The sequence below is a fragment of the Numenius arquata genome, chromosome 6 (assembly GCF_964106895.1).
Source record: "Numenius arquata chromosome 6, bNumArq3.hap1.1, whole genome shotgun sequence".
NCBI lineage: Eukaryota > Metazoa > Chordata > Aves > Charadriiformes > Scolopacidae > Numenius > Numenius arquata.
In genome coordinates this window covers 47,568,625-47,592,784 of record NC_133581.1, presented here as the reverse complement: position 1 = coordinate 47,592,784, position 24,160 = coordinate 47,568,625, and the positions used below count along the sequence as shown (strand labels likewise).

The 24,160-nt window shown below is 35.8% G+C and overlaps 1 protein-coding gene across 8 annotated transcripts in view; it reads left to right on the top strand.

Moving 5' to 3' along the window:
- GPHN (gephyrin) overlaps positions 1-24,160 on the top strand; it is a 287,559-nt gene that overhangs the window by 203,790 nt on the left and 59,609 nt on the right. For 3 of the 8 annotated variants that reach the window (XM_074149779.1, XM_074149776.1, XM_074149774.1), the window contains one exon: positions 8,880-8,936. The exons of 3 other annotated variants lie outside the window; for them this stretch is intronic. In XM_074149779.1, coding sequence (XP_074005880.1) covers positions 8,880-8,936 — 57 coding nt within the window. Of the gene's footprint in view, positions 1-8,879; positions 8,937-10,965; positions 11,038-24,160 lie in introns of all 8 variants that reach the window. 2 more of the 8 variants (XM_074149775.1, XM_074149778.1) reach the window with 2 other exon arrangements.

Below are 24,160 nucleotides of genomic sequence, written 5' to 3'. Positions count from 1 at the left end.
GTTTCCAGAAACATGTGGTCTTTCTTGTTACACTGAGCCCCAATGCAAGTATCTCTCCCCTAATTTTGCTGCTAGAAGTGCTCAAAGAGAGCAAATCTCTTAGCTGGTGTTCTTTATAAACCTACATGTCACACCATCAGGTCGCTTCTAAGTGACTTCATTGATGCGACAGCTTTCACTGTGACCACTGAGGTGTCTTCGATAGGAGCTAGCTTAGCGTCTAAAAATATTTAAAGGACACTGTCCTCCACTGAAATATGAACAGCCCTTGTATATGCAGCAGCTTTTAGTACTTCAGCTTAGGACAACAGGGCAAAAGAGCAGCACATTCAGAACTGAATTGTCAGTTTGGGAAAGGTATATACAAAAATTTGAAAACGTCACCACCTAGGACTTAACCTGTTCTTATTTTTTGCTTAAATATGAACTACTACTCTGCTTGCCAAGACAGATTTTTGATATATGCAACAGGTGTTTGTTTTTTTAAAAGCTCTACCAGCAGCGTGAGGTGCAAATTCTGCTTTCCTTAGTGGGGAAAGCCAGAGAATAAATGAGCCTGTAGGCCTAAGGGGGTGGCAAAATGTGCTGGCAGCCAGTGAAAAAATGTTCCTAGTGGGGCTGAAATGAGAGGACTGAAAGTATTGAATTGAGAAGAAATCGGATTTAAAGGTTGAGTGGTAGAGGTCTGGTATAGACCAGAGCAGTATTTGTGGCTCTTGAGTGATGAGGCTTCAAGGCTTAGAGTGTGTCGTGGTTTAACCCCAGCTGGCAGCCAGGCCCACGCAGCCACTCTGGGTAGTTCTCCCCCTTCGCCTCCCAGAAGGGTCGGAGAAGAGGGAGAAGAGGAGGGGAAAGGAAAATAGGGGAAAAAAACTTGTGGGTTGAGAGAACGTTTAATAGAAAATAACAGAAAAAGGAAAATAATAATAATAATAATAATGGTAAAACAATATACAAGATGAAGTAGTACAACACAAGGCACTCTTACCACCCAGTGAATTGGTTGCACAGCTCGTCCTGAGCAGTGATCGTGGATTCCCACCCCTGGCCAACCACCATTTATATATCGAGCATGACGCCTATGGTATGGAATATTGCACTGGCTATTCCATTGTTCTGTTATGCTTCTCAGCTTCTATAGGAAGCTGAAAAAACTCCTTGAATAGTATGAACATCACCTAGGAACAACTGAAACAATATGCATTATTGACATTCCTTTCATACCAAATCTGAAACACAGCAACCACTAGAAAGAAAATTAACTCTATCCCACCTGAAACCAGGACAGAGTGGTTTGGAGAAGAGTAGGAAGTAGCTTGGAGGCAGGAGGCAGCCGTAGCTTTATTAGAAAAGAAAGGACTGGCAGAAAGGTAGCCTTGTGTGGGTAGAAGGGTTTGGGGAACTTCAACCGTGTGACAGGAGGGTTGTGTGACTCAAAGCTCTGGGACAAGTTGGGTCTGGAAACCCTACTGTAAAGCTTGGTCCCTATATGTTTGTGCATATGTGTCCCCTGTGGAATAAAGTTAAGCAGAAAGTATTTGAACTTGTTCTCAATCAGTTTGCTTGGAGCAGTCTGGTCTCAGTAGCACACAGCTCTGTGCAGGCTAATTAAGCCTTCTGATCGCCAGCATTCTTTACAATCAGTGGGAGCTCTTTGTGTGATTTCCATACCATCCCTGTTGGGCTGGGCATGCCTGTGACAAGAGTAGCCATTTGGTTTTGTTACTCATCATTTATAATCTCTTCACATTTTGGGAATCATAAAGCCTGTTTATTTTGTTAATTGTACAGTGAAAGTAGGGATCCAACACTCATATGCCCAGAGCTCCAGTTTAAATGAGATTTAGGACAGGAAGTCACTAAGAATAATGGCATAATATGTAATGTTTGTATTTATTATAGTCTGTTTTGCCCTGGCTGTGCATTTTACCTACCAACTTTTAGATTTAATTTCTGACCATTAAAATTTACAGAAGCCAACAGATATTTTTGGAGAACTAGGCTACCTCATGTTGGTGTAAAATAACCAGTGTATTACAAACTCTCCTGTATAAGGACATGGTTACATTATCTCTGTCATTACATGTGTTAACAGAACACTGATCTGGTGATGATATTAATGTACTAAACTCCAAAACTACAAGAAAATTGCGTTACTTTTTACCACTGATTGGTCCACCTGCACTGTGTTTATTCCTTCATCTGCACATGGAAGAGTGTGAGTAGTATTGCCCATTTTAAAAAAAAAATTTAAAAAAATTAAAAAATGGGTAGTGTGAACAAAAAATATGATGGTATGATAACAATGTTTTATTGGCATTCATTAGCATTCATGTACATTATGCTTTTGTAGGTTTACCATTTTCAAGAAGTGCAGCAACCCTAATAAAACATTCATGCCATACTGCAGTAGAATGCATAGGCATGCATGTTTATTGGTTGAGAATGTATGTCTTTGTTAGAGGAGCTTGTATTCCCTTTGTTTGAAAATACTCCTCATGTATTGAGGAAGCCCCATCTAATTGGTGTTTGTCTGGCCTAAAACTGCAGAAGTAAAAATACTTTCAAGCGCAAATATATTTTTCATGCATGAATGTAGAAGTTATACATAATGCATTATTAACTTAAAATAAATTGATTTGCTGCAATATTAAAAATATATTAAGCTTTTTGTTTGCAGTAGAAACTGCTCACTTGATGTAGAGCATTGTTCTTATTAGAGAAAAGAATTGTAGTTGGATTTCAGTTTTCTGTGTCAGAATTTTCCACTGTTGATCAGGCAAGTAAGGGTTGTAAAAATATCACCTGTATCAGTATTTTATTGTATAATATTTGGAAGTTGGCAGTCACAGTCCCCAGCGTCAAATTTGTTGACAAGCAGTATGTAATTACTTCACTAATTTAAATTACTTCTTGCCAGCCACAGAATATTTACAGTTTATTCCTTTTTTCTGGATGTCAGTGTCCTTCACTTGTCTCCAGTTTGTTTTATACGGTGAACTTTGACAAATGTTGCTGACGGTCAGAAAAAAACATTTTTCGTCATCATAAGATTTAACCTCCTTTGGATTCACTTCCCTTTAGTGATCTGGTCAATATAAAGTTTTTTGTTCCTGGCCAACTGATGTAAAATCGTTGCCAGTTGGCTTATACTTTTGAGATACATTTATCTGTTAATATGAACTGTGTGAGATTGTCTTTGGAGATTTCAAGAACATTTTTCTGGAACAGAATGGTGTGATAATATGAATAGTATGGCTTTGGCGGTTTCTCTTCATGAACTGGATCCCCTTCTTCTTTAGTTGAATGCGCTATATCAACTTGATGAATCTCCAAGCTTTTGATAACAAATTGCTGATGGCTTCTAAATATCCTTGTACTTAATATATTGTATTCTCTCAAAGACCCGTTATGTGGGAGCTGTTTGAATATATTATGATTTATATTTAGTTTCTCTTCTCTAAGCTTTTAATGTTTTTGTCTTCTCAATACATTTATCTTTAAGATCATTTAAATGTTGTTTTTATACATCCATTTACCTTTTCACTGACTCGCAGAACATCTCTTTAAGCTACATTGAATTGGAGAGAGGTTTATCCCATTGTTCTTCTTCCATATTTTGCCTTGATTGGTTGAACAGCCATTGAGGGGTGGGGCGAAGGGGACTAGATTTGGAGTATATTATAGAATTCTGCTGAAGGAAGCGGTCCGAAGTAGGAGCATCATATGCACAGTGTTGCTCTAGATTTCCAAAACTGATAATCCCTTTCTTACCATGATGCCTTGCACTTTGGGATGAAACAGTAACAGGAAGGAAGTAATGACAGGTAAAACTGGAAAAACAAGGGAGGTCTTCTTTTCCCATAGCATGTACAAACTTGTGAATATCATTGTTTCACAGCCAAAACCTGCTTTAAAAAGGAACAACTCAATAAACATTTAACAGAATGTGTAGTAACATTGACAAATATGATGCAGTCAAGTTTCATGATTTAGGATTCAGTAGAGGTTATTCACACCATTTAACTTCACATGCCCTGAGGCAACTAGGTCAGGAGCACAAGGGAACTTTTAGTTAGGTGCAATGACAAGAAGCCATGGCTAGAAACTAACTGTTCTATTATTGTCTAAGAAAACAGAACACGTTTGTTGGCACAGTTGTCAGGGATATGTGGGGTAACACATATCACAAATGCAAAAACATTTATTTGCAGACTGAGTGATGTGGTGTTCTGCAAGTAATATTAATAGTTTTATTCATCATTGATCTCTGCAGTAGTGGTCAAGTGGGAGAACAGTTATGTTTTTCTTATGTGTACAGCAAATAATCTGAACTTGATTTGGATGATGTGTAGTATAATCTCTTGCTTTTGATTTACAAGATTCCAACACTGCATGCCCAGGCCAACTTAACATCTTTTCAAATCAGTACTGTAGAGAGTTCCCATTGTTAGTGTTGCATTTACTCAGTTTCAGAATTAAGTAATTTGATCATATTAAAAAGGCTTGTATGTATGTATTGTATATATGTATATATTGTATGTACGTATTAGCCAGGATTTTAGAAAAAAGTCCGACAGACGTTTGGCTTTTTGGTGAATGTAGAAGTGAAAATACATTTCTGAAAGCTTTAGGTCCTGCAAAATTCCAATTTCATTGTCAGAAGCAGTAAGCAGGGAAACTTTAGAGTAGCAAGAACAGGGTATATTATCAGAAAGACTGTCATGTTTTAAGCCCAGCCAGCAGCTAGAACCACACAGCTGCTCGCTCACTCCCCCCATTTGCAGTGGGGGAGAGAATCAGAAGAGTAAAAGTGAAAAGAAACTCATGGGTTGAGATAAAGATGGTTTAATAGGTAGAGCAAAAGCCAAGCATGCGAGCAAGGCAAAACGAGGAATTCATTCACTGCTTCCCATGGACAGGCAGGTGGTCAGCCATCTCCAGGAAAGCAGGGCTCCATCACGTGTAACAATTACTTGGGAAGACAAACACCATCACTCTGAACATCCACCCCTTCTTCCTCTGGCTTTATATTGCTGAGCGCAATGCCACATGGCATGGAATATCCCTTTGGTCAGCTGGGGTCAGCTGTCCCAGCTGTGTCCTCTCCCAACTTCTTGTGCATCCCCATCTTGCTCACTGGTGGAGCAGTGAGAGGAGCAGAAAAGGCCTTGACTATTCAGCAACAAATTAAAACCACCAGTGCGCTATCAACAGTATTTCTCATCCCAAATCTAAAACATAGCACTACACCAGCTGCTAGCAAAAAAGTTAACTCCATCCCAGCTGAAACCATGAGAAAGGGGAAGGAGTTCAAGATGGATGGTGTTAAGTATTTGAGGCTATTTCCTGTTGTGGATCTCTTCCTTTAAATAAATTCAACTGAAGCCAGAATCTCAAATTTGCCAGTTTTTCAGAGCTGTTCTTTCTTTATGATGAGTGTAACTGCTGGTTTATATACCTTTAAGGTGAGGTCTTCTAAATTATTTTTTTCTGGAGTAAAATCAGGTTTGAAACAGGTACATTTCTTATGGCCTCTGTTGGAAGGTAGAGGAATAATAATGAAACCACATGGGAGACTTCTGCTTAGAAACCATTAAGGGTCTGTTCTTTGGTACCCAAGCCTTTCATTCATCTTCTAACAAGTCCATTAAGCATACCTGAGCACTCCTTATTGCTCACTGTTTGGTTCTGGTTTCCCTGCTTCCTAAGTTTTCTTCCACATCCTTCCTATCTCATTCTACTCCCATTGTAACTGCACCTTGTTCTTCAGATATCAGAATAGGAACACCTGTGGCTAATCTTCAGCTTTTAACTCCTACTATTATTCCCTTGTGAATAAGAAAGGGATATAAATATAATGCATTTATCTTAACTGTCAGTGCATTATACCCTGACAGTTTCCTGAAATGTTCCCTACACAACACTCTTCTTGCTTCATTACATTGAATATCTTAATTCTCCTCCTTCAGAATGTTCCAAAATCCTCAGGTCTTTCAGATAACATTTTGCTAGTAACTACTTAGTGTTTCTCCTGCCTCATCTCTTAGTCCACTCATTCAGCTTGTGTTATGGTATTAAAAAAAGTCATAAAACCTGAGGCACAACGTGTATCCTCAGGTCTTTCAGATAACATTTTGCTAGTAACTACTTAGTGTTTCTCCTGCCTCATCTCTTAGTCCACTCATTCAGCTTGTGTTATGGTATTAAAAAAAGTCATAAAACCTGAGGCACAACGTGTGGGTTTTTTCATTTTCACTGTTCAGGCTCTTTTTATTAGCCCTGTTTTGCTTAGAAGGAAGTATTGTTTTCATTTTATAAATGGGTAATAGAAAAATCAAAGAACTCATTTATAGATCACACAAGTGACCAATGGGGATAGATTGTGCACACCTTTCTAATCTTTTCTAGCTACAAGTGTTCATCTAGATGGGGTTCTTGTGTCTAGCTGAGTTTCTGAAAAACAAGGATCGTATAATCCATGCTATTTTCTGAAATGTTAGTTTATCAGGCAACTTCTAGAACATCATATGGGAGTTGACCAGAGAGATAAGGATTATACCTGAATTCATTTCTGTGGCATTGACTATGAAAAAAATGGATTTTTTAATCCTGCTGTCCCTTGCCTTCTTGGTAATATCCTATTAATTGCCAGAACAGCTGCAGTATAGTTGATACAATACTCATATCATTCTTATTCATCCCTTGAGAAGCATCCAAGTTGCATTCTGCAAGGTTCCTGTGGAAAACAAGTTATCATGTATATTAACTGTGCTATGGGTGCAAAACGAGTTGACCTTAGGTTATCTCCTTGTAATTTATATTTTCAAGCATTTATAATTTCATTGCTCGCAATGTATGCATTGCATATGTATTCATCTATATTTTTTGAAGAAAGAAAGAGTAAATAATGTCAGTTATATGCACCTCTGATCTCATTTCTGACTGAATCCAAAACCTTCAGCATAACTTGAGCAGCCACAATACCCACATAGGGAAGTAATAGAAGGAAAGCTTTTTCCTTGAAGGTGGATGCATACTGCTGTCACAACTTCTCCCCAAGTTTCTGTGGTATGTAGCAGTTTCCTGAATGTCCTAGTTCCATGTCATTATGTGAGATTATCAGCATTTATTTTTTCTTATTTCTCATTTTTCAAAACAAAATTGAATATATTATTTTTGAAAAAAAGTTTCAAATTAATAACATGAATTGGGGTTCTACTTGATTATGTCTTATTGTCTGGGACTGGTAATATGTCAACCAGGGTATTGGGCCAAGTATCTTTGCTCTAACTCATTTTGTTTTCTTTTCAAATAAGGACCTTTCTTCCCTCTTGAAGCTTCCTTTTTTTTTTTTTTCTTTTTTTTTTTCTTTTTTTTTTGTTAGGAAAAATATAGCAACTGGGTTAAAACTGCATATATTTTAATTGAATCTGTCTTCTAAAGGAGGCATTTTATTTCATAATGACAGTTTTCTCTTGAGCAGTATAGTATAATTGCTTGGAGGTTTTCTTGGTGTCCCATCAAAGTAGTAATGTGGGTGGTTCACTTGAGAGTTCAAAATAGACACTATTTTCATGCCATAAGACCAGGGAAGGAAAGCGATAATTTACATAAATGTTTCCAGTGTATTTTGCTAGTGGACATCCTATCAGAACTAAATATTTAGATTTTTAATATATTGCTTGGTTGCATGACTTCCTTGAGAACCTAGTACAAGTTAAAAAAAAAACAAAAAACACATTCAGTTGACTGTGTTTTAATATGAATTTCTCTATTTTCCATGGGTCAGGTGAAAACAAAACAGCGGCAATCTAACTTGGACTTTTGTGAGTGTGCTCCAGAGAACATAAAGCATAGTTGGATTTCCATGGTTCATTAAGTCTTTGGCTTCCTTGCTGAGATTTCTTTTAAAAAAGACAATGTGTTTTGAAAGGGTTCACCTCAGTTCTATGGGACTTTGTTTTACACAACCTGTGAAGCAACCATCAGATAATAAAAACTTTCAATTCAGTCTTGGCTCAGACTAGAAGGATATCACTAAAGTCATTTTTATTGTGTTCTTCCTTTCTACTTCAAATTACATGACACAAGTTTAATTTATCAATAAAATAGGTTTATTTACTGGATTCAGCAATTCTGAAAAGAATTTTTCCTGTAAATGAATGTTTTATTTTACGTGCTTCTAACAGTATGAAGCCTTTTGAGCAGCTACTTCATTTGTTTCTTTCATCCTCTGCATCATCTAGGAAAAAAACATATATAATAAAGGAAAAGTAATCAGGTAGGAGATGTTGGGGAGAGGTTATATATATGATATATTTAAAATAAAAATCTAATGTTGGTCTGGCATTAAAATTTTCTGGTTGGGCAGCATAATTCTTAACTGGGAATTTTGATAGCAGTGGCTAAAATCTCTAGGCCTGGGTCAATAGGAATCTGTATTGCATTCTGTCACGTATCAATCATGATACTTGCCAGGCCTGATTCTCCCAGTTATAGCATACTATGATCATACAATTTGTAGAAGGTATAGGGTGCTTTTTAATTCAGTTAGAGTTTTAGGACTTCATTATTCTTCATATCCAAATCAGATAAGTAACTTTTATTCTTTAAAAAATGTTAGTGAATTCAGCATGCAACATGTTGTGCCAGATTGGTAATATATTGCAATAAAAATGATCAACAAAGCAAGTTTAAAATGCTGTGATAAAGCATCATTTATTCCAGAAATTAGAGTCTGTGTCTTTGTCCTCTAGAGGTGTCTCAGAGAGTCAAATTGATGTCTTGCATGTACTGCTAACTGATTGTGTGGAAATTTTTTTAAGTTCACTTTTTCTTTATCTTCTGTCTTTTTTACCCATCTTCCCCCATTGTAGCAAATTAGACGGCCGGATGAAAGCAAAGGAGTTGCTAGTAGAGTTGGATCCCTCAAAGTAAATATGTTTCTAACATTTATTTTGCAAGTTTTCTTCTATAGCCTACACTTGTCCTGTTGAAGGGGGAGGTGAGGGGAGGGAGGGAAGGGGCTTTTCCATTTCTCACCATCCCATCATTTTTATTTTAGTATTCTTATTGCTGTTGGGTCACATTTTGTTTGTTTCTGTGCTACACATAGAACAACCTACTGAGGGCAGGCTGCCAGTTAGTTAGCTTTCAATGTCACCACAAATAGTGGTGATAGTAACAGCTTTCTTGAAGTGCCTGTAATTTGGTGATCATGATTAAACCACTTCTCTGATCTATGTTTTTTTTGTTGTCTCTTAACTGCCTGTTACATGGAGAAGTGACTTACTCATCTTCAGACTACTGTTTCTCATCTTGAAACATAATTAAACTTTTATAGTGCTCACACTTTTTGCATTTAATTCTGTAAAAGACCATTACAAGGGAGTTGACTATTTCATGTATATCTAGCCTTTAAATCAGAAAAAATCAAAGTAAATAAAAGGGGAAATGAGAGAGAGATTCATGTGAGGCTTATAAGAATGGAGCCACTGTTTTGGTAATCATTAGTTCCTTCTGCCTTTTTTATGTTTGTACAAACATACTAAAACATATAGAGCACTTAACAGAACAAGTAGATGTCTAAATCAGTACCCACATGCATAGTGTTATACTCTAATAAATGGTTTAAAACACGGGACATAATCTATACCAAGATGCTGATCATGTGCAGTCCAGGCTATTCTGTTAAGGTTCCATGTCAACAGTTGCCTCTTTTTCAGCCATCCAGTTTTTCACTTTTTTTCCACTTTATTTCCTTTTAACACTTTCTCAAGCACTAATTATTTAATTTTTCTTGTGCACTCTTCTTGCCTTTCCTGCCTTCTTGGTTTTTGATCTTTTGTTCTGGTTTTTTATGTGAGTGTATTGCCTTTGTTCCAGGACAAGCCATCCTCTCTGTTCTTTAACACTGCTCTACAGCTGCTCTTTGTGAAAATGTGATTTCACTGAGCATAAAGGGGAGGGGAAGGATCAGTTATGCACCTCTTTCCAGTAACACCACCATTTAAATTGATCCCAGTGTAGAAAAAGAAGCCAGTTGCTATTTGTTTATACAAATTATATCTAGAGGCATCTGTAGCATTCCTCACTGTCTGTGAGGCTTTATCTTTTAATCTTGTGTTTTGGGCAGAGGTTTTAGTTACAGTGGAGATGAGAAGAGCACTGTACATGAATGAGACACTGTTGCAGTGGGAGACATTCAGGACCACTGAATTCACATGGAGGAAAATACAAGACAGCCACAGTTTCTATGCTGTTTTTGAAAATTGTGTATGTAGTTACTGTGACCTGTGCATTTTAATGAGTCATCACGTACAATTTTAGATGCATAATGCATATACATATGCAGAAGATGTAGCTTGTTTAGGTGCCGGGATTCATTTTTATGAATAGATGCCCATTTTTTTTATGAACATCCACTGACACCTGATTTAGGGTTATTATTTCTGTGTCTGAGTGCCTAGGATTTAATTTCACAGTACAAAATACATGTTTAGACACAAAATCTTATATGAATGGGAAATCATAATTGATGTTCCCAAACATGGAAACTTACCTCAAAAAAGCTTTTTTTGATGGAAATAAATTCTAGAACACAGCCTTGCCAATAAGCAAGCAAATAAATAAATAAATTAACAATGTAGCAGAGATTCATTTGATTTAGAATGATCTGTCTGTTGATTTTTCAGTGTTTTTCCCTGTATTCAAAAAAGAGCCATATTAATCAAGCAGAAATATCTTATTTCCAGTTTCCAAGTTTAGTGAGTTTGTGTGTCATGTCATTCAAAGCACTTTGATGTCTTGAAATGTTTTGCCAGAGGCAGTGAGAAATGTGTTATGCTATGATTTATTAAAAAAAACCCAAAACCAGAAAAACAAAGAACAAAAGAAAAAAAAAAAAAGTGTGACAAGAGAACAGGTTGCTTTTTCAATTCATTTTCTGATGTTTACATGTAGCTCCATCGAAAGCTGGAGGAGCTCAGAGATCACCTAGAAGGCAATGTCAAAGGATGCTCTCTCCGAGTAAATGTACGATTTCACTCGGTGATCTGTTTTTTTAAAACTTCCGCTGGCTGGTAACACCAAATCTGATTGGTTTGTCCTCTCATCCCCGTCTTTTTCCTTTCTCTCTCTCTTTCTCCCTTTGTGTTTTCTTTCTTTTCTAGCTGGGGTTTCATTTTAATGTGTCTGAGAAACCTGACCTAATTGATAGATTTTGTTTAAAAGAATATCCTACTACATTTTAATGAATGCTAATCAAATTTCTTGGCTTTACAGCAACTAAAAAAAATTCCTTTCCAAAATTGAGGTTACATATCTAAAAGGTTCCTGAACTTTAAACTTAGCAACAAATAAAATAGATATCCTTAATTTAAAGGATAAAAATATCTTCTGCCAGTGATTGATAGCCTTACCTGAACTGAAAACTATGGCTGATATAAGGTAACCCAAAAGTATATAGGTTCACATGTACCTCTGTATTTGCCTTTAATCTGTTTGGGTACCTAGAAAATAGGTTAATACTTGGTTGAATGCCACCTATGCAAATTTTGTTGCTTGTTTTTTTAGCAGGATAATATAAAAAATTCTGCAGCATAGTTCTTATGCATTAGATTTGTTCTTTAATGAAAATAACATATCTTGAGAAAAGGATTAGGATCTAGCATGTCAGTCATGACACCCCAAAAAGTTGTCCCATTTTTCACAGAGCTATTTAATAAAGCAAGTAAAATCCAACATAACAATACAGGCAGCAATACCTTATGTGTAGTAGTTCACCTCATAAATTAAGACCAATTTTTCGGCAATTATTTCTGCAGAAGTAAATTGAAGCTGCGTAATTTAGTGTATAATGAAAATTAGAAAAAAGGGACAGTTGTGAGCATAGTAGATGTGAAAGTTAGTAACCACTTATCTCTTTGCACATCCATCCAGTGAAGATTCTCAGAGTAATTTATTTAGATTCATGTCCTGTTTGTGTCTTCCATACACTATGACTGTTATCATTCTCAGCACTGTCATTCTAATGCATAATCCACTATGGTTATATAGTGCAAGATAGTTTTGGTAATGATAACGATTTGATCATTACTCCTTTTGGATGTGTTTGCATATCCAGCTATGTATCTGACATAAAGTTGATTTCTGCTCATTGTCAAATAGAAGTCTCTGAGTTTATAATCTTTTGCAGGTCAAATACAAGGAAATTGAGCTGCTAATATATTGCAGCTTTCTATAAAATAAATTTGATTAAAGGACTGTATCTTTTCCCTGGCAAATCTTTAAAAAAATATATCAGGTTTTGGTGCTATCTCAAATTTATTAGTCATATTCAAGACAAAGCAAGTTCCTTCATTTTAGACTCCTCACTCTTAAATTCATGATTTAATACTAGTGAATAAATGCAAAGCCAGAAAAAAATGATGCTGTGAAACTTTGTACTACAAAAAAGGTGTTCTAATCATACATTATTTCACAGAATGTCACACAAGGAAAGGTTTCAAATGAAAAGCTGTGACCACATTAGCCATCACAAATTAGTTGTAATGAAATTGTCCTGCTTCTCTGTGCCACTTTATCTGTTATTTCGTGGCCGTACCTTACACAATGTAAGGAAGTCAGATTGTGAACTAAGAAATTTTGCATATGCCCTTTAAGTTTCTTAAAACAAGTAGGACACATTGCAAGTATAATAACAGATAACAAATCTGCTGCTTTGTCACTGCTGCTCTGATTCTTGCTGTAAAAATGGATGTTTTAGATAAATTAACATTTTTAAAGAAAATATACAAATGACTGATCAAATAACGGAAAAAACCCTTACTAAATAGTGGAAAATTGGGAAGAAAATAATGAGGGATCTGTTAAAAGTTCATCTTTACAATAATTTTCATCTCTTCCATACTGCTTTTGGAAAGGGGTTTAGATGTACGTTGTTAATACTCCTATAAAGTGGCAAATGCATTGAATGGTGTGGGGTGGGGAGCATATGGTATCTGATGGCCAGCCCCATTAATGAAAATAAAATGCTGTTGCACAATTGTGTATACTATTAAGGTGGAACCTTCGTTCCAGAATGAATTGCAAAGACATGCTTTCCAGATTAAATTCAAAGGCCATTGGAAATATGTAGGAACATTGGAACTCTGCAGAATATCCCAGATTCCACCAACAGTTTAGAAAGCCTGACAGATATTTAAAATGAAATTGCCCTGAAAACAGGTATGAAAAATTGAGTTTATTAAGCAGTTGGGGTTTTGAGTTTTCATTTTAAAACACTACTTTTAATATCAGCAGTAACGCATAACCATTTACATAAAAGTTATCCTGACCTGAGATTTGTTTTTCCATTTCTTCTTGAGATCTTCATTCATCTTCCTTGCAGCTATTCCAGTTCTTTTCATGGCTTAATTCTTTGATGTCTCCCAGGGACCTGTGGTTGAAGCTGAATTTAAATATTCTTTAGAAAAATTAGTCTTCTATCACTTGGACATGTTAGCATTCACCTGCTGTTCAGATTAATGCAGGAGTAGGAAATAAGTGCATTGGCTACTGAGATGAGCAACAGTGAAACAGCTGACTGGTTTATATTTTAGAACTCGTAATACCTGCTAAAATGGATACCTTCCTGAAAGCGTGGAATTCAGTTGAGATTCAACGGAATAATACTGCTTCAATCTGTGTTCTGAAGATACATTTGTTTTGTAATTGTGCAGGCTAAGAATTTTAAATGCAAGTTTAAATCCTGCAGAAAAGTGCTAAGGAAAGCCCATCAGAAAAAAAAAAATAAAATCTAAGTATAGATTTCGCAAGTAATATGCAAAACAATTTTTGTGTGGCTTTTGACCAGCATAGTTCCAAATCCAAGGTTCTGGGTTTGTTCAAGAAAAATGTTCTCAGAATTCATGGCAGAGGCCAAATGATGCCAAATAGATGATGTTTAATGAAAGTGGGATTATAATTTCTCATACAGAGCTGGATCTCTCAGAGTCTACAGCCTCCTGCATGCAGTGTTCTGTCTTACTTTAAGTACCTGCCACCTTTGATCATGATGAAGGATTACATTTGCGGGACTTTTATTCCTGGTCTTGATATTCCATTATTAAAGATCTGAGTCAAGCCAGTGAGGCCCTGAGACTAACAACAAATTGCTCTTGCAGCCTTTGAATGAGATTCGCAGTTGGTGTAAATGGGCATAGCTCTTCTAAAATTTTTCTCACAGTGGGGAATTTCTGTGACTGACAATATGGGCCCTTAACATTAATGTTCATGGGGGAAAAGAGCCCAAGAGCTCAAATGTTAGCACATTAGCTTCTCCTAACGTAATATAGGTATATAGGGGTTGTCAGGTAGCACATACCTGCCCCCTCTCTCCAACTGGAAGAAACGATCACTGGAGTTCATATAACAAATTGTAAGCAGAATAGGTGATAGATTGCAGAATCATCAAAGGAGCTTGGAAAAGTATTTACACTTAATAAAGCAGAGGCAATACACTTACAAAATGCTGAAATCGGGCAGATGCTCAAAAATGGAGACTAGTTAGCAAGAAAGCAATGACATAGAAATGATGAGGAAATTGTAAGCGTGCAGCAGATTAAACAGTCTCATTGCATGATCCTATTGAAAATAAAACGAAGAGCAATCACTATGTACAGAAGTGCGGTATAAGTATAGTCATTTCTTCAAGAACATTAATAATCTTGAGACTGGAACACTTGAGCATACCTTCAATTTCATCATTATGAGAAAATGACGTAGGTAAATTGAGAGTCTATGCAGGTATGAATAACAAAAAAAAGAATTTGGAGTGAGTGAAATTAAGAGATTAAGGAAAATTGTATGTGTGTGAGCATAGGGAGAAATAAAATATACAGGTATCTTATTGAAGGGAATATTATCATTTGCTTCTGTACAACTGGAACTATGAAAAAGAAAATACAATATTATTTAAAGTGATTACATACTAATAGGAATAAGGCTGAAGTTAAATGGTAAGTTAAGCTTAGATATTAATGAAAATATGGATAATTAGATCACAGGATAATTTGACAAGGAAAGTAATAGCATTCTACTTACACTAGTTGTATAAGAAAAGATTAAAGAAGTACATGTGTCTGCCATTCCCCTTGTAAATTAGTGTGAGGAGTAGACAAGATGAGCCACGTTCTTCAAAACTTTGTGAAGTACAATTCCAAACCTCCTCCTCGTTGTTTCTATTTATTTAGTTGCTGATACTTAAAAAGCTGCTGCTGTGATATTTCTTGCTGTTACTGCATTCTTTGGGTCCTCACCTGCAAAACTGAAGCTAATGGTTCTTCTTTTTCCACGCTGTTGCAAGACAAGCCATGGGAACAATGGTTTGGTATTATTTATGAGAATCTTGATTACAGACTCATCCGAAAGTCTTAGGTGAATAGCAGAACCCCTATTCAGAGCAACAGCACACTTTATCTTTCTTAGAAAGCTTTCAAAGTGATGTTTCTAGAAACAGATTTTGCTCTCAGAAGGGGGTTTCTCTTTTTTTTCTTTTTTTCTTTTTCCTTTTTTTTTTTTAACAAAATAGACTATTTAAGAATAATACTTGATTTCTTAAAACTGCATTTTCTACTCTTTCTATTTGAAGGAATTTTCTATTTTTGACTTAATCCTTCTGCAAATCATCTCACTATAAGAAAACATTTAATCTGGTGAAGAAAGTGCTGAGTGTGCGCAAACACTTAAGAGGTTGTGAAGTGATTCAGATTTCTTTAGTAATGTCATCTAGAAGAGCAATGCCAGAAAGGAACACAAATATTTTCAGAGTATTAAAAAATTTTCCGTGAAGAAAGAACAGGACTATAGAAGTATATAATGGAGACATAAATGAACACAGAGAAATCTGACTGTTAGATTTTCCTGGAAGTGATATTTCATATTTCAATGAAGAATTATGAAATACACATTTGAGATTGAAGAATATTCATGAAAGACTTTTTATGAATACCATGTTCTCTGCTCAGTCCATCATAATACCTAAGTCAGCAAGTGGTCACTAATAATTTATGTTGAAATTCTTACTGGGTTCATCTTTACCACAAATGTATCCAAACTGCTGTACAGATACTAATTTGGTTGAATTCTAAGGAAGTTTTGCTGGGGCTTCTGAGAATTCATTTCTCCACCACTAGAAAAAATCAAGAGGAGATTTTTAATGCATTTATAAGAACCATGTCTTTTAAATTTTCATTTATTAGGCTGCTTTTACTCTTTCTTCACAGCCAGTTGTCATCAGATCATTATTAATCTAACAAAGTTAAGGGGGGGAGGGGCAAGACAGAACTCAGACTACTCTTTATAATTGAAACATGAAATGTTTCAAACAATTGGTTGAAATGTTTTCAACCAAAGAAAGGATTTTCAGATTTGTTAAGAAAAGAAATCCTATAAATAACTATAAATAGTTGTGTCCGAGTGATTAATAGTATAGAAAAATGGGTATCTTGTAAAAAAGGGTTTAAGCAATAAGTAAAACTGTAGTGTTACCAACTAACTTGTGCTTGTGCTGAAAGCTTTCAACAGCAGTGTCCCTCAAGAATCACAGCACTTTACATTGCTTAGGGACATAATCTGCAGATTTCTACTGACCTATATCTGGCCATTAGTCATTTACCTTGGCAGGTTATTCTGGTTTTTGGGGCAGTGAGGTTGAAGAAAAACCTCCGTTGTCAAAAATGCTGGTTCTGAGCATCTGAAAACATGAAGGTGATATAGGGAAGAATAGGGCCTCTAATGGCTTTTCACATTGTACCCTTTGCAGAGTTAAAATAAAACTAATAGTTGTAAATGAAAGAGATTGCTAAAGCTTCATCCTAGAATTCCTTATTGTCCTAAGGATACTGTTGTCAGTTATTTAGAGGAGGGAGGATTGATAGAGTGATAGATTCACCACTAGTTTTAATTATTTTATAATTAGAGTACTCTTTTTTTTTCCTTTTAAGAAGCTTCCACCTTAAAAGGCATAAATTTGGATTTCCTGAAATAGCTGGTCATGGAAACATAATGAACCCCCTGCTATTACCTCAGTGCTGGAACCACCTATACAGAAAACCTTCTGAGACCCTTACTGTGCCACCATTTCTTTTTTAACAATGTTTTCTTTTCCCCACTGCACAACCAGGCTCGGCTCCCTTCGTGCTCATCCACCTATAGTGTTTCTGAGGTATACTTTGCACGTGTTCTCTCACACAGTCGACCCGCTTGCCCATCACACTTTTTTGGTTTTATTTACTTTTTTTTTTTTTTTTCATTGCACTGTGCACAAGTGGGGCAAAATCAGCTGGGGGGGGCAGATTTTGCATGATCAATCTGCAGCCATGTTCAGCATGGTTTTAAAATCACTGTACCAGTCTGGGACCACCATGATGTGTAGTGTAGTTAGGCAACTGCTACATAACATATGAGCATAAATTATAGAATAAAAGCATCCTTATTTATCTCTTACAATAAAATAAAAATAATTACTTACAAAAAACTTACAGTTGTCCAGGCTGCAAAGTGCTTCATTGGTTAGTCTGACCCATTTCCAGCCAGTGAAACTGGAAAGACTCTGTAAAGATGGCCATCACATTATGATTACTAATTACCTGTGTAGATACAAGTTGTTTTATGATATCTGAAGTTCATTAATTCCCAAAGCTCTGATCTGCCAAAATGCATATACTGTTGTAAATACTTTCCTATCAGCTTCATGATAATCTTCTGTAATAAGGTATAGTACCATCTTAGCAAGAATTGAGAAAATACGTTCAGTTGTAATTGGGATGGGGAAAAAAAAGGAGAAAGATGTTAAGATAAACTAGAATTCACTACATCATGGGATAAAAACAGAATTTATAAAATACTGACAAATGCCCCACTATGTAACGATTAGGCTTCAGCATATTATTATAATTGATTAATGGATGACTTAAAAAGATGGGCTTGAGGTTTTCTGCAATACTGAATCTATCTTGAGCACATACAGTTATTTATTCTGTATTTTAAAAGAATCTCTTAAAGTTAACAAGATCTCTTAGAAAAATGAGTTTGCTCTATCTCACACTGTGGGCCAAGTTCTAGACCGGATGTGAACATTCTATTAATGAGCACCATACAAAATGCAAACATAAGGAGCTCACCTACTCAGTCACTTTGTCCCTAATCAGGAAGATCTGTGTGTAAGCAATACCTTGCTGATTTGTCCCTAATTTGTTCTCAAAAGCTTCAGCTTCTCAAGCAATCATTCCTAGCACTTCCTTATCCTTAGTAATAGAAAGGGTTTTTTCCATTTTCAGTGTATGATTAGGCAAAAGATCTAATAAAGTTTTTAAGAAGAAAGAGGCTTACCTGTTTTTCTGTCATAGATGAACAGTTGCTGTCTGGCTCAACGAGGAGACAAGTAATTTTAAAGATAATCAAGTATGTGTTCTTAAAAGCACCTGATATATATTCTGCAATTTGTTGTGCCTCGTTACTGTATTATATGAAAGTGCCACTGTTTATTATCATGCTTATCAACAAAAAATCAATATGGATTAAATTAGTAATACTGTACTCATACACATACAAAGACACTTTTTTGTAAGCTAATATAGGAGCAAGATATTAGGTTTAGTGCTTGCAGATAAGACAAATGCCATCCTCCCTCAACCAGTCATTGTTCTGAATGATCTCTATGAAATCAAGAAAAAGCACTGGATTAACAGGCATTTCATCTTGATGACACACTGTTTCCAAAGAATCCAACTGTGAGAGTTCACATCAGCAAAAATGGTGAGCATGCTCTTACGGATGATGAAGTCAGTCAGTCACTTGCAGCGAAACTGGATCCTTCTTGCTTTGCCCGCAACTTCAGCTATTTATGCTTATCACGTTCTGGAGGGGTCATTGTCTTCAAAACAAGTACAAACCAAGGTATTGTGGCTGGTGACTGGTCAACATGGATGGGTCCCCTGCTTGATCAGATTCCAAAAACTATTTTGCCTTCTTCAAAGCTATCAGGCTGTAGTACCCATTAGTGGTATTGGGATGGTTAGATTCTACTGCAGTTGACGAACAAAATTGGAGTGTTAAGTGCATGAAAACTTAGTGAACACTATCCACAAAGGATGGCTTTGCAATTTGTAGTACAGAATCTGCTAGCTGAAGTATCAATGTGGCACTGCAAGACTGTACAAGGAATTTGTCCTTTATTCTCCATCTGAAGGGAAGATCTTCATATCTGAAATGTGGATAACCTGGCTGCCTGGGGAACCGGATCTTGTGATGCAGTTAAAAAATTTCCAGCTGATAAGAATTTCATGCTTATGAAACATACAGTGCAAGACCTAGACTGCCCTCTTTTAAACTGGAAACTGAAAGTGTAAAAAAAATATGGATACGTTCTCCTCTGGTGGCAGGATAGCACCCTGAGTATTTTTGAACAGACCGCTTGAGTCAATGATAGATCCAAAGGGACAATTCAATTGAAACTGAAGATCTGTTGCAATTGTAGCTATTTGAAGAGGCAAGGAATTGGAGATTCTCTGGGGTCCAAAAAGCATTTGTGATGTGGTTTTTAACTTTGTAAGAAACTCTTCATTCAGGAATGCAGCTTAATGTTAGGATGCATGTCCAGCAACGCTCAATGTCATCTGCTATTGTTTGGAAAATGAGAAAGGCTGCTATGAGTAAAAAACATCCTAGTCTCTAAATGATATGACAGAAAATCTCACAAACTGAGGTATTGTTAAATCAAGTCCAAAAGCCTGCCATTAGTTTTGATCAAGGTGAATAAAAGGAGTAATGTTGTATTGCATAATGTCTTATATCCTGGGGGAAAAGAGGACACTTTTGATAGGATCTCAAGGTTATTTCTTGTGTCTACACCTATTTCTGTGGTTCTTATTCCAAGAAAAATATTTTTCTCAAGCTGATTCTCAAGCACCGAGTTCAGAGCTTCTTAATTTTATATGTCCAAATCATCACCAAATAGCTTTGGATCTTCAGAAGACACCAGGAACACAGAGACAAGAGAAATGGAATCAATGCTGTGGGAAGCCAGCTGAATATGCCTTCTGACAAAGGTACAAAAAAGATACAAGAAAGATAACCTGATACAATTTCTGAAATCTGTTTTTCAGAAAGAGAAATTGTAGATTCATCATAAGAAATTTCTTTAACATTTTAATTGTTGATGAAAGCTCTGGAATTGGATTAATTGGCACTCCTAGAGCTAAGATTGCCAAAAAGGAAAGTGAGTGTACTATCAAGGATTTTTTTCCGCTGTTACATGGAAGGTCTTTGATTGAAGAAGTAAAAATCTTCCAAGAGAAACTTGGGATCTATGTATTCTGCATTGTGGAGAATGTGAGATAGAATTTGCTGCTTGTTTGTTTTCATAGAAAACTTCCTTGTCGAGGCTATTTTTCATCTCAAGAGTCCGGTAATTAGGAAAAGCTTCTTTTCACCTGTTCGTTTTTATTGTCACCAATTGCACTGGTGAAACTGGATGTGGTGAACTGATGCCTATGTGAGAGGAATGGGCAGAAAGTTTTTAAAAACTTCTACTTACTTAAGTTACAGAAAGGTTTTCATAGTTTGTTGAATTCCAAGTGTTATAGAGTAGTAGTAGGATGTACCTACTTAGGCCCAGTCAGCACCTTAACAATTCCACTTGTCTAGAATGAGGTGCTGCCTTTGGTTCTTTGCAGTTAAATGAAATCAAAGTGAGTTTCTTTAAAATTTATTCCCTTGTGGCAAGAGAAGTCAAGCTTGAATGTTCTAAAATGGTATAGTAATAAAATATAAATTCATATTCTCTTTGAATTTCACAATATGCAATAAAGTTTTTCCCCCTTTACGAGAACCAGTTAGCTTCATGCCTGTAATTTTTGTAAATGTTAGCAGGACTCCTAAAATGATTTTTCTAAAAGTAGAAATATTAATTAGGAATGAAGAAATATTAATTCAGTATTATGCTGACTTAGCAGTTATGCAGTATAGTATGTGTGTAATATATCTATAATTTACTTATTATCCAATTGTCACAAAACATAGTAATTTATTTTTAATAACAGTATTTCACTGAAGAAGTTATTAAATCAGATGGTTATTTTTAGAAGCACTCTGACTTGAGCTTGTGCCTTAAAAATACTGTACAAAACATAAAACTAATGGATTGACCAATGAAGGTCCATATTCTCCTAATTTATAAAATTACACTTAGGTAGTATTATGCAATGGCCCCATTTTTTATCCTCATTTGTATCTCAGACGTTTTATTACCAGCATCAATCTCTCTCTCTCTCTTTTTATCTGCCTCTCCTCTGGCTTCTGCATGCGCTATGTGTTTGGCTAAAAGCGTAATGAAGGAAACCTGTTGATCTGCTTGTTGAAAGTATAGTGGCAGCAAAATGTTTACTGCAGTGCTATCTCCTGCTTTTAAAAAAAGTAAATAAAATTTTCCAAAGAGGGAGACACTGAGGTCTGTAGCTTTTCATATGTTTTATTTAGCCTCATTGAGTGGTTAGAACATGATGCCTTGTGTTATCAAAGATCAGCAAAGTTCTATGTTAGTTTTCTCTTCCACAAGTTACATTATTTCTGTAAAAATCATTTTGGAATATGTATTGGCTGCATACAGATTGGTGAGATTTGGTTGTATAATTAGCATTGTTAATAAAACAACAAAGAGTTGTATTATCTGACCTGATAATACAGAGCAGAGGGACCAGTACAGGGAATTAAGTATCAGCAGTATTCAGAGAACAAGAGGAAATACTGTTTCCTGTTGCAGGTAGTTGACTGCAGAAGCCCATTCAGAGACTGCAGGAAGATTTTTAAGTGCTCTAGGTTAAAGTATTGTATATAGTATACATTACAAAATTTTGTAAATAACTGAATCTTGTTCTTTAGAACAAAGCCAGGTAAGAGACTGTTTCTCCTACTTAGGCTAGTGTTAACAGAAGGTAGTGCTGAAACACTGGGAACTGCTACTCTAACTTCCAGGTATTTACCACCAGCATAGAATCTAGAATTCCATTTTAGGAACAGGCTGTTAAGTTCACTGTTGATATTTGTTGTAGATAGTTGTTGTTGACTACTTTTGACAGTCAGATTCAAGAGCATTCTTAATGTGTGCACAGTAAGCCCAACATTTGCTACCTACCTGCAAATTCTGCATCCAGGACTTCCAGAAGGATTTTCTGGCTCCAAGAAGGTATGCCAGCTGGCTTAAGAATGTGGCAACCCCCTATACTTTGTCATCTTTTTTTTAAATTGGGTTTCTTACTCTTTTATCTGAAGTATTTCTCCCTAGATTTCTAACCAGTGGGCCAATTAATGCAATTTTGAGTGAGTTTATTCTGATACTGTAACTTAAAACTTTCCAGAAGCAGTTTGCCAGATAAAAAATTTAGAAAAATTAATTTAATCATGATGATTGACTGCGCAATTATCAAATAATGAAAAGGTCTTCAGTAAATTCTTGGGCACCCCAGAACGCTTTAATGTCAGTATGGTTTTTCATAATTATGGAAATTGGAAGTATTTTAGTAAAAAGGAAAATCCTAAGTGAATATCGATATACAATGTCTGAAACTTGAATTGCATATTATTAAAGGTCTGTCTCTAGCACTGTTTTGAAAGATCATTAGAATAACAGCAAGAAAAGTGTGACATGATTCTAAGAAATGTAAATAGATTTGAAATACCGTAGGTGGTCTTTAGACTTTCAGGTATAATGAGTGAATTATATGGTTTTGTTATTGGTCAGATTATTGGGCTGGTCTTGTACTGACTATTTATGCCCTTGACTTGTACATTTTTTAAAACATTAGGCACGAACTTGATTAGAGTGGTACAAAGTTTATGTTTTGTTACCTGAATTAACTTCCACTTCTGTAATATGAATATATCCCATAAATAGGGAAAGCACAAACTAAATTAGTCACAGATAGTTATTTCTGGAACAGGATTTCCTTTTTCTTTACTTTTTCTTTTGTAAACTTTTCAGTCTATATATCATCTGGAGATATTTCTTTTATAATACAGAGTTTCATTCAACCCTTAAAATCACAGGGTGACATAATTCAAGTGAAAAAGTGTTTCAGGAGATGGAAGACCGTGACCAATAAGAGCGGACCTGTGCATTTATTTTCTTTAACATAAGATCACTCCCATGGCATAAACAGCGATTGCTGTTTTTTACAGTTTTTGCAATTAAGGTTGTGCCTTGGTTAGAGAGACAAAATGAAGTAAATGTAAGCAGTTTCTCACCATTCTCTTCTCTGTTTTTAAGCAGAAGTCCAGCAGATAGAGAATTTGGTTCTTTACATCTGACATAAATATATGGATCCATTGAAGAAAAATAGCCACATTGAATTGAGATTTCCTATTTCATTGCCTTATGAACTCCATGTGCTTTGTAGAGATGGTCTTTGAAATTTGAAATAGTGTCTTTCCATAAGAGGGAATGCTGGAGTTTTCATATTGCTTATGGACGTGGCTTTAACTAACTTGCCAGGTATGTCCTTAACAAGTTTCTCAGCTTGAAAACAGAAAAATATCTTGATTAAAAGAAATAAATGTCTTTATGTATCTGTAATATCTACAGTTCAGAAATAAATGAACACAACAGAGCCAGTAAGCATCCACTAATCGTTTGGATTTTGTCCAACCATATTGGTACAACCTACTGGTTTTCTTTGTTGTTTTTTTGCAGTTGCTAATAGAACAATGAGGTTTTAAGTAAAATTAGAATTTGTAGAAAATTCTCTTTCAGAAATGAACAAGAGGTCAAAGCTTTCTATTTGGCAATTGCCATTTAAAGAATTAAATGTTTTCTGTCAGATTTTGCTTTGCTAGTAGTACTGCCTTACTCTAGGCTTAAGAAAAATGAATTCATTAAAATTCTATCTTTTAGAGAAACGTGGTTCCCTCGGTGCACATTAAAATGCAAACATTTATGAAAACTCAGTGATCTAGTTTTCTTATTTGTAGAAAATCGCTTTGCTTTATATTCATTCTTGTTACTGGTATTAGTAGCTGCAGGGTCTCTTCTGTAACATTGTCTCTGCCGTACCAGAACAGAGAACTGGTCTTGCTATAAGAGCTACATGTCAGATCAAGAAAGGCATGACAGCTCTTGAGT